Raw genomic sequence first — 11509 nt, 5'->3', positions numbered from 1 at the left:
GGGACAATGTGCAAAAGTAATAAAAATGTCAGAAAGTGAAAAAAAAATTGTAAAAATGTTTTTTTAAAAATGAAAATAATAATAAAATAAAAAAAAGATATATATTGTACCCATAAATAAATCTTATGAAAAAAAAAAATAAACCAATAAAAGTACACATATTTGGTATCACTGCGTCCGGAACGACCTGACCTATAAAACTGTCCCACTAGTTAACCCCTTTAGTGAACACGGTAACAAAAAAAACAAAAAAACAAAACTTAAAACGATGCTTTATCATCATACTGTCAAACAAAAAATGTAATAAAACACGATCAAAAAGACGAATGTAAATAAAAATGTTAGTGCTGAAAACGTCATCTTGTCCCGCAAAAAACAAGCCTCCATACAGCTCCAACGGCCGAAAAATAAAAAAGTTACAGCTCTCAGAATAAAGCGATGCAAAAACAATTACTTTTTCTATAAAATAGTTTTGTGTGTAAAAGCGCCAAAACATAAAAAAAAACAATATAAATGTGGTACCGCTGTAAACGTACTGACCAGAAGAATAAAGCTGCCTTATCAATTTTACCACACGCAGAACGGCATAAAAAAATAACAATCCCTGAATTGTTGGTTTTTGTTTATTCTGCCTCCCAAAAATCAGAATAGAAAGTGATCAAAAAATGGCACTCGCCCGAAAATGGCACCAATAAAAACATCAACTCATCCCGCAAAAAACAAGCCGTCACATGTCTCTGGCGGCCAAAATATGTAAAAATTATAGCTCTCAAAATATGTCTTTGCAAAAAAAAAAAGGTTTTTTTTAGTGTATGACAGCTGTCAATCATGAAAACCCGATATGAATCTAGTATCGCTGTAATCGCACCGACCCAAAGAATAAAGTCGTCTAATCACTTATACAGCATGAGGAACGGCGTAAAAAATAAACTCTAGGGTTAGGGTTGGGCTAGGGTTGTATTAGGGTTGGGGTTAGGCTTGTGTTGGGGTTGGGATTTTTTTTAGAAGTAAAGAAAAAAAAAAGATGACGATATGGCGACTAATATTGAGCGCAAGTGCTCGCTACTTGAGTTTGCATCGGGTGCTCGAGTCTCCGCCCCCAAATGTTTTGAAGCTGTTATACAGCCAAAAATACCTCGTGGGGATTGCCTGCCATGCACGAGTGATCCCTGCATGTTTTTTTGGGGGTATCTAATAACCGTGAAACATGCGGGGCAGGGACTCGAGCATGTCACTCGAGCACACGCAGTACACGGTGCATACCTGAGTACCCGATGCAAACTCAAGTAGCGAGCACTTGCACTCAAGACTAATGACAACTTATTCAATATGATGAAATAATGTTATCAAATTCTGTGTCTGATGTAAAGTAGACATGTGGGAAATGTTATTTATTAACTATTTTGTGTAACATATCTCTCTGATTTAAGGGCATGGAAATTCAAAGTTTAAAAATTGCAAAATTTTAAAAATTTTCAACAAATTTCCGTTTTTTTCACAAATAAACGCAAGTGATATCGAAGAAATTTTACCACAATCATGAAGTACAATATGTCACGAAAAAACAGTCTCAGAATCAGGGGAATCCATTGAAGCGTTTCAGAGTAATTACCTCATAAAGTGACAGTGGTCAGAATTGTAAAAATTGGCCCGGTCATTAACATGCAAACCACCCTCGGGGGTAAAGGGGTTAAGTGAATGAGGTCCGTGGTGCAGCAGCTAAAGCACTGTGGACAAAAGACAGGGAGACCCCACTGATAACCGGAACGTCAGGGCAGAAGCTGTGGCTGTGAGGCGGACTGAAATAACGGGAGCACTCGCCTGTTCGCTCCAAGCCGCGGCACTGACTGAGCGCAGCCTAGAACCTCCACTGTAAGCAGCCAAGGGCCGCGGGTGGTGGGCGGAGCCACGGCCGGTACGTCATAGGGGCGGAGCCTCGCTCGCTCGCTCCGGATAACGCTGCGCACGTTGTGCTTCCTGTTGTCCGCTCTCGCTGCTGGTCTCCGTTGTGAGGTACGCGGTGTTCTCCGGACCGGGCCCGACGCGGCTCGCCGTGCACAGACCTGGGGTCTATCCATGCCGAAGAGCAGGCCTGTGCTTCTGTGTGGTCCTACAGTGCCCTAGGCAAAGTAGTGGGGGAGGGGTTTAGAGGGGGGTGCACATATCTGTGTATAGTCACACTGGACCTACTGGAAATTCTGCACCAATTCATATGGCTTGGTTTCCTCTGCGCTGCAGGCGGACTAGGGCGCTGCAGGCAGAGAGGGGCGCTGCAGGCGGTGAGGGGCGCTGCAGGCGGTGAGGGGCGCTGCAGGCGGAGAGGGGCGCTGCAGGCGGAGAGGGGCGCTGCGATGTCCTCGGCCTTCGTTCCCACCCTGCATGTCAGACCCACAGGCCTTTTATTCTCTGGATCAGGTTTCGGTACCTTTTATCCTCAGCGCCAGGTCTGTAATTTGCTGCAGATTTTCCATCCCGTGTGATCGAACCCCGGAGGGTCAGGTTACTTCTGTTCTTCTCCATCAATGAAATTGACAGACCCCCGCTGACTATAATGGTTTCTGTCTTGGTGACACAGATTTGCGAATAGTTCCACTAAATTCTGTGGCTCCATGTACCGCCTGCTTTTATAAGGGACAAAAGACGGAAGAGAAGTGCTGCTGTGTGAACGTGCCCGAAGCGACTGGGCATTCACTTGTGTCGTATTCACAACTTGGTTTTCCACCTTGTTTGCACCCATTCGCCCAATATGTCTGGAGAGTGTTCTTTAGGCCCCTGCTCAGCTGAGTCGCTGGACTTGTGCATCCTCACAGGGTACACATTATGTGCTGTCAGGATGCTCCAGGAACGGGCAGCTATATGACCGCAAGTATGCGATATTCATGTTCCTTCTGGCCACATTCTGACTAGACATGTGCGGCCCCACTCAATACAATAGCGAATAGTAGTCAATAGTGAATAGCTGCACACAACTCGCCACGGACAGCTGAGACTCGTGGTTTGTTGGTGGATCTTACCATGTCTCCGTAGAAGGGCTACTGTGGTCCAAATTAAATTTTCAAAAAATCCATGGTCACAGCCAGACTAGTCTATCAGATCACACTTTTAACACTTTTTGTTTATTTTTTTCAAAACATAGCATTTCACCTCAATCTTGTGAAAATAGTTGAAACTGTAATGAGAGCAGTATGTGACTAGACAGACACAAGTAACAACGGTATCAATTCTCTCTTTTTCCTTAGTTATATCATGGATATCAGAGGCTTTCCAAATCCTTTTTTATATCTAGATTACAGTAAAGATCCATCAACACCCTTCAATTCGGCTGGACAGGTGAGTCTAATTCCTAAAACTGGGAACATCTAAAGATGGAAATATTGGGCAGATATACGAAGTAAGAGGCCAAAATTCAGTCTCAAATTGAGGCAGAATTCTGGTGCACATTTCATGTGACACATTTATTCAGTGTTCTAAATTCTTTACTGAAGTGCCTAAAAAAGGCTTAGTAAATTTGACATATTTAAAGGAGTTTTCGGGAACTATTTTATATTTTTTTTCTCATGCGGCTAAGAGCTGACAGGCAAGTATTTGCTACCTACCTCTCTGTTCTGCCTGGCGCTGGCTCAGAGAGGTCACGGACCGCTCCTACCGGCAATTCTGCTGCTTCATTTGACCGCGAGTCAAAGAGCAGCTCTTCCTCTTCCGGGCTGCTCTGTCGACATGGCGTGACTGCCAATGTCATGCTGATTGACAGCCGGCTTCCCGCAGTTAGGCAACAGGGAGCTGGCTGTCAGTATAACTTCGGCAGTAATGCGCCATCAACAGAGCAGAAAAAGCTACAATCGCCTGCTTGGTACAGTCTGAGACCACTCTGAGCCAGGCAGAACAGACACATAGTTAGCAACTACCTGCCTGTACATTTTTAGGCCTATATGGCCATTTGTTTTTTTGTTTTTGTTTTTTTCCTCCCCTTCCAAGAGCCATAACTTATTTTTATTCATTTTACTCGCTTAGGCTGTGTGCCCACTATGCGTTTTTCAAGCGTTTTTGCTGCGGAATTTCTGCAGCGTAAACACTTGCAAAACGCTTGGTAATCCGTGCCACATGATCTCCAATGAAAATCTGCATGTTCTGTGCCCATGCTGCGGAAAAACAAAAATCCGCAGCATGTCCATTATTTGTGCGTTTCTGCATGCGGAGTTTAGGTCCCATTGCATTTGAAAAACGCAAGTCAAATCCGCATGTAAAAACGCGTGTAAAATCCGCAAGCGTTTTTTACTGCCAAGAACATGCAGAAACGCTGCAGAAATTTTCTGCTTCAATTCTGCATCATGGGCACATACCCTTATATAGCGCCATTAATTCCACAGATTTACAGACCTTATCGGCACTGTCCCCATTGGGGCTCACAATATAGATTCCCTATCAGTATGTGTTTGGAGGGTGGGAGGAAACCAGAGAACCCGAAGGAAACCCACGCAAACACGGGGAGAACATACTAACTCCTTGCAGAAGTTGTCCTTGGTGGGATTTGAACCCAGTACTGCCAGGCTGCAGTGCTAACCACTGAGCCACTTTCCGTCAATATATCCATATGAGGACTTGTTTTTTTGTGTGACCAGTTGTATATATGAATGACACCATTGATTTTACCTTATAGTGTACTGGAAAAGGTGTGGTGAAATTGCAATAAAAAAGTGCAATTCCACAATTGTGTGGGTTTTTTTTATTTTTTTTTATTTACCATGTTCACTATATGGTAAAACTGACCTGCCATTATGATTCTCCAGGTCAGTACGAGTACGCAGATACCAAACATGAATAGTTTATTTTTTATTTAAGTGGTGAAAAAAGTCTGAAATTTGCCAGAAAATTTTTTTTTTTTGCATTTGTTGCCTTTTTCCAAGACAAGTAGCATGTTAATTTTTCGTGTTTTGGAGCTGGGTGATGGCTTGTTTTTTGCACACAGAGTTAACATTTTTATTGATACGATTTTGGGGTAGATATATTTTGACTGCCTGTTATTGCATTTTATTTCAATGTTGTGGCTGCCAAAAAAACACAATTCTGGTTTTTGATTTCTTTTCTCGTTACTCCTTGTACCAATCAGATTAATTCACTTGATATTTTGATAGATCGGACAGCTCTATACGCAGCGATACCAAATATGTGTATTTCTTTATCGCTTCATTGGGGGACACAGGACCATGGGTGTATGCTGTTGCACTAGGAGGTTGACACAAGGCAAAAAAAGCTCCTCCTCCGCAGTATACACCAGCCTACAGGCACCAAGCTCATCAGTTTAAGCTTAGTGTCTGTAGGACGTAGACCTGGATCCTACTGATCCAACCCTGTTGTGTTTTATTAATGTTTCTTCTTTATTTTTCAGTTACAGCTCTTCAGGGTTAACAGGGAACACTGCGTCCCCTGTTATCCCCATTCTCAAGCGACCGAGAGAGCAGTGTGGCATTTTCCACATCGCCCACTCTCGGACCCGCTGGGCAGGACCTATGCGCTGTCACCTTTGGGTGTTTCAGGGTGATTTCTCGGTGGCCAGTCCTTGCCCATTCCCCACCCCAGCCCCCTCCTCGGAGTGGCCTGGGAGGGAGACGGTGGTCACTACGGTGACCTTCCCCCAGATTCTGGGGTTGACACAGTCTCCTGCACTGTCCAGGACCGGTCAGTGCGGGAAGGAGGAAGAGCCAGGATCCCCCCTATCCACGGAGGACCTCCTGTGTCCATCCTCAGAGGGAAAGAGGAAGAAGAGTCATCAGGAAAGGTAAAATCCCTCCCTGCTGCCTCCTCAGCCCCAGGTCCCTCAGCTATGGCACAGAGTTGCCTACCAGCGGGCCCCCTAAATCCTGGGATATTATTGGGGACATCACATTTCCCCGCCGACGCTCACTTACACAGCAGCGCTTGGCCACGCCCCCTCTCCTCACAGGACATCAGGAAACAAACCGGGGGCCTCGGACTCGCAGCATAGTATGGCGCCCCCCCCTTTCTCTGTCCTTTTTTGCACGGCATTTCTGCCCGCGCTTTCTCTGTCGGGGGGTGGCTCGGGGTGGGCGTAACTCTTTCCGGCGGGTATACGCCCCTCCCGGAAACCGGCCAATCAGGGCCGAGGAGCAATATGACTCTTCCGTCACGCCCACTTTTATCCCGGGGGCCTATCAGCGGCCGAGTTCTTAAGCCCGCCCCCATCCCTTCTGCCTGTCGGAGCTTTAGCTCCCCTAGCTTGCTCAGGGCAGCACGCACTGCTCCGGCTCCGCCCCTCTACGCTGCTCTCTGTCTGGCTCCGGCAGCATCATTCTGTCTGACTGCCTCATCACTGCAGCCCTGCTCCTGGCTCCGGACTTTCTGACGGGGGATAGGGGACCGTGCCCATTCCAAACCGGGTAGGCCCACTCTGGCACCTCCACACACACAGGCTCCCTCCTTTGCGGTATTCCTGGTTAGGCACATATGCCCAAACCCAGGGAGCTTTCTGTCCGTCCCACTCACACAGTCACATACTACACCTGTGCTCTTTGCAGTACTAAGTTGCCCACGGGTCTGACAACGGCTTTCTGCTCGTCCAGCAAGCCTCCCACCATGCTGGCACCCCAAGATCCCCCTGCCGCCCAGGATGAGGTAACTCCCCCCTCCTCCGGAGTGGGCTGTTGCTATGTCCCAGTCTGTCTCTGACCTCACCAAGGTATCTCAATCTCTGGTGCAGGTCCCAGAACGTTTGCCCATGCTATCCACGGCCACCAGTGCTCCGAACGTTCCAACGGACGATTCGCAGGCACCTCTGCCCCCTCCTAAGGGCAGACCGAGGGCACGTTCTCAGAAACGGACTCGCACAAGCTCATCCTCCAGCTCTCCAGACTCCAAATTGCTCCCTGCATCTCACACCTCTTCCCCAGAGGCCGCTCCGGGATCAGACACTGCATCAGATTCTGACTCTGGATCCGACACGGAACAATATTCTAGAGTCCAGGACATGGTTGACAGCCTTATATCGGCCGTCAATCAGACTCTGCACGTTAAAGAGGACGAGAGCCCTTCTCAGGACTACTCCGTTTCCTTCAAGAGAATCAAGCGCCCGGCACGCACTTTTTCTAACCATTCAGAATTTGATGGTGTCTTTCAGAAACAGTGGGAGCATCCAGAGAAGCGCTTCACTGGAAAGAAACAGTTAGACTTGCTTATACCCCTTTAACCACGACCTTGTCAGCAGATGGACGGAGTCCCCTTCTGTGGATCCTCCTGTCTCTCGGCTAAGACGGTACTGTCCCTTCCAGACGGTTCTTCCCTCAAGGACACATCAGATAGACAGGTTGAGGCCTTGGCTAAGTCAGCCTTCGAGGCTGCTGGCACCTACTTTTGTCCTTCCTTCGCCTCAACTTGGGTATCAAAAGCAGTCTCCGCATGGGCCAAACAGCTTAGGCAGGGCATCTTCACTGGGGCTTCCCCAGACGATCTGGCTGACCTAGCTTATCAGATCGCCCACGCAGGGAAATATCTCCTCACGGCGTCCCTTGACGCCGCTACCTGTTCAGCCCGCGTCTCCAGCAATATCATCGCTATACGTAGGATTCTTTGGCTGAAGGCATGGAACGCCGACCCGGCCTCCAAGAAATCACTAACAAATCTCCCTTTTCAGGGCTCCAGACTGTTTGGGTCTAAATTAGACCAGATCATCTCTGATGCCACTGGGGGCAAGAGCACTTCCCTTCCTCAGCCGAGACCTAATCGCCCTTTTCCTAGGAAACGTTACCTTCAGTTCCGGTCCTTTCGTCAATTCGCTCAACCAGGACCCTCCTCTCAACAGGACCGTACCCCAGCACAGCAGGACAAACGTAAGCCTACTTTTAGGCCCACTCCCAACTGGCTCGCAAAGGGTTGCTCTTCCAAGCCTTCTGGATCCCGATCATGATCCAACAGATTTTCCTCAGCATGACGGGTCACTCCCACCTGGGATTTCTCCCAGGGGGGTGGACGGCCGTCTACTTCTGTTCCGAGACCCTTGGGTTTCGGCAATAGAGGATGCCTGGGTCAAGGAGATAGTGACCTCAGGCTACAAGATCGAGTTCAACGCCATACCAGGAACACTATTTCTCAGGTCCCGCCACCCGCATCCATCTCTACTTCCCGGTTTCCTTCAGGCCGTTGCCTCCCTTCTGCACTCAGGAGTTATAGTTCCAGTCCCCCTTCAAGAAAGGTGTTCGGGTTTCTACTCAAATCTTTTTATCGTTCCAAAAAAGGACGGCTCACTACGTCCGATCCTAGACCTCAAACAACTAAACAGACAGGTACGCGTACGGCACTTCAGAATGGAGTCCCTCAGGTCGGTAATCTCCTCAATGGAGGCCGGGGAATATCTATGTTCAGTGGATATTCAGGATGCGTATCTTCATATCCCAATCGGCGCACCACATCAGAAGTTCCTTCGATTTGCCTTCCAGAACGCACATTACCAGTTCACTTCTCTCCCCTTCGGACTTGCCTCCGTCCCGAGGGATTTCACAAAGGTAATGGCGACGGTCATGGCCATTCTACGAGCCAGGGGGATTGTAATTATCCCCTACCTCGACGACCTAATGATCAAGGGTCCCACATTCAGGGACTGCCTCCACAGTCTCCAGAATACCCTGAACATGTTTTCTCGGTTAGGCTGGCTGATCAACACAGACAAATCCTCCCTGGTCCCATCTCAGTGCTTAACCTTTCTACGGATGCAGTTCGACACGACCCATGCCCGGGTCCTTCTCCCGAGGGAGAAGATAAACTCTCAGTCGGGGGATTCACCTTCTCTCCGACCCAAGCCCACGCCGTCTTCGCCTGTGCATGAGTGTCTTGGGAAAAATGGTGGCAGCTATGGAAGCAGTCCCGTTTGCCCAGTTCCATACCCGGCCTCTTCAACTGGCCCTTCTGTCGGCATGGGACAAGAACCCGTCGTCTCTAGATCGACGCACCAGGTTACCTCTTCATGTGAGAAGGTCATTAATATGGTGGACTCGTCCTTCTTCTTTCAGACACAGGAGGTCATTCCTACTGCTTCGCTGGCAGGTGGTCACGACCGATGCCAGCCTCATCGGTTGGGGGGCAGTCTTCCTCCACCACACAGCACAGGGTCGTTGGAGTCTCCACGAAGCCTCCCTACTGATCAATATATTGGAGATAAGGGCAATTTACCTGACGTTGCGTCACTGGCAGGACATTCTTCCAGGTTCCCAGTCCGCGTACAATCGGACAACGATACGGCGGTGGTGTGCATAAACCGTCAGGGAGGAACGCGCAGCAAGTCCATCTTCAAAGAGGTGACGAGTGCTAGTTTGGGCCGAGAACACTGTTCCGGCAATCTCAGCAGTATACATTCCGGGGGTCGACAATTGGGCGGCCGACTTCCTCGGTTGGCAGGGCCTTGCCTCAGGAGAATGGTCTCTTCATCCCGAGGTGTTCCATCAGATATGCTCACGATGGGGCACGCCGGACGTCGACCTCATGGCGTCTCGGTTAAACCACAAGGTTCCATCCTTCGTAGCCCGGTCCCGCGATCCCCTTGCGATCGCTCAGGACGCGCTAGTCATCTCAAGGTCTCAGTTCCAGCTGCCCTATCTTTTTCCCCCTCTACCATTGATCCCTCGGGTCGTCAAAAAGATCAAGACAGAGGGAGTACCGGTAATTCTAAACCCCGGATTGGCCCAGACCCGTCTGGTACGCAGATCAAGTAAACCTGCTCGTTGACTCCCCCTGGAGACTACCGGACCGTCCGGACCTCCTCTCTCAGGGACCTATTCTTCATCAGAGTTCTCGTTCTCTGAATTTAATGGCATGGCCGTTGAGGCCGCAGTGTTGAAGAAGGCGGGTTTTGCGGACAACGTCATCCAGACCCTAATTAGTGCCAGGAAACCCGCAACCTCGGTCATATACCACAGAACCTGGAGAGCCTTTTTTCGTCACTGCGAGAAGGATCAGCTAGCTCCCATGTCCTTTTCGCTACCGGTCATTTTGGCCTTCCTTCAGTCTGGCCTGGAGGCGGGACTCTCTCTAAACACTCTCAAAGGCCAACTTTCGGCCTTGTCTATTCTATTCCAGCTTAATTTGGCTTTCTGTCCTCAGGTCAAGATGTTTCTGCAAGGGGTGGCTCACCTGGCACTTCCTTATCGCCCCCCCCCCCGGTGGATCCATGGGACCTTAGTATGGCCCTGAGCGTCCTTCAATAGCCCCCGTGTGAACCCATTCAGGACATCTCAGCCTCTCTTCTCTCCTGGAAGGTGGCTTTTCTGGTGGCTGTTACCTCTATTGGGAGGGTTGCAGAGCTCGCAGCCCTCTCTTGTCGGTCGCCTTTTCTGGTCTTCCATCAAGACAAGGTAGTGCTCAGGCCAGTGCCTTCCTTTCTGCCAAAAGTAGTCTCCTCTTTCCACATCAATGAGGACATCGTTTTGCCTTCCTTCTGCCCGGCCCCAGTGCACCCTCGGGAGAAATCCCTGCACAAACTGGATCTGGTCAGAGCTCTACGTGTGTACCTTTCTAGAACAGCTTCCCTTCGGCGTTCGGACGCCCTATTTGTCATTCCTGAGGGGCGTCACAAGGGTCTCCCTGCTTCCAAGTCAACCATCGCCCGTTGGATACGTTTGACCATTTTGGAGGCATATCGCGTCTCGGACAAATCTCCCCCTCTGGGGGTAAGGGCTGACTCCGCCTGGGCGGTGGGGGCCTCTTGGGCTGTTCGCCATCAGGCTTCAGCTTCTCAGATCTGTAAGGCCACAACATGGTCTTCACTCCACACCTTTTCAAGGTTTTACAAGGTCCACACTTATTCATCGGCTGATGCCAGTCTTGGACGGAAGGTTCTGCAGGCAGCAGTTGCCTGCAGTCAGACCTAGACTGTTTTGTTCTCCCACCCTAGGGACTGCTTTTGGACGTCCTATGGTCCTGTGTCCCCCAATGAAGCGATAAAGAGAGGGATCTTTGGTACTCACCGTAAAATCTTTCTTGGAGCCTTCATTGGGGGACACGGCACCCTCCCTGATTTTGGGCATAGGTACAGTTGGCCCTGTTGGGCATCTAATTTAGTTTTCACGGTTGTGCCCCTTTGGGCATTGCATAGTTAATTGTTTTAAGTACCTCCTACTGCTTTAGCCACTAACTGGTGAGCTTGGTGCCTGTAGGCGGGTGTATACTGCGGAGGAGGAGCTTTTTTTCTTTTTTGCCTAGTGTCAACTTCCTAGTGACAACAGCATACACCCATGGTCCTGTGTCCCCCAATGAAGGCTCCAAGAAAGATTTTACGGTGAGTACTAAAAATCCCTCTTTTTTTGTTTTTTTATTTTCAATGGTGCAAAAAGGGGGTGATATGAACTTTTTTTTTTTTTTTTATATTTTTAAAAACATTTATTTTTTTTATCCTTTATTTAATAGTCCTTTTAGGAGACTTTAAGCTGCAATTATCCAATCGCCTGTCCTATACATAGCAGGGCTTCAGTACTTTTATGTATAGCAGAAATGATGATCTCCTATGAAC

At 48.8% G+C, this 11509-nt stretch overlaps 1 protein-coding gene across 2 annotated transcripts in view; it reads left to right on the top strand.

Annotated features, from left to right (window-relative positions):
• The first annotated feature begins 1808 nt into the window (after positions 1-1808).
• The window catches only part of LANCL1 (LanC like glutathione S-transferase 1), a 52465-nt gene continuing 42764 nt past the window's right edge, over positions 1809-11509 (top strand). The window contains exons 1-2 of one of the 2 annotated variants that reach the window (XM_073646610.1): positions 1809-1915; positions 3240-3330. In XM_073646610.1, coding sequence (XP_073502711.1) covers positions 3247-3330 — 84 coding nt within the window. In that variant the 5' untranslated portion in view covers positions 1809-1915; positions 3240-3246. Of the gene's footprint in view, positions 2014-3239; positions 3331-11509 lie in introns of both variants that reach the window. The other variant, XM_073646609.1, reaches the window with a different exon arrangement.

This window comes from Phyllobates terribilis, unplaced genomic scaffold, assembly GCF_046119375.1.
Source record: "Phyllobates terribilis strain yellow unplaced genomic scaffold, ASM4611937v1 Scaffold_9__5_contigs__length_417890890, whole genome shotgun sequence".
NCBI lineage: Eukaryota > Metazoa > Chordata > Amphibia > Anura > Dendrobatidae > Phyllobates > Phyllobates terribilis.
The sequence above is the reverse complement of the archived record's forward strand: the minus strand, read 5'-3'. Positions and strand labels throughout refer to the sequence as shown.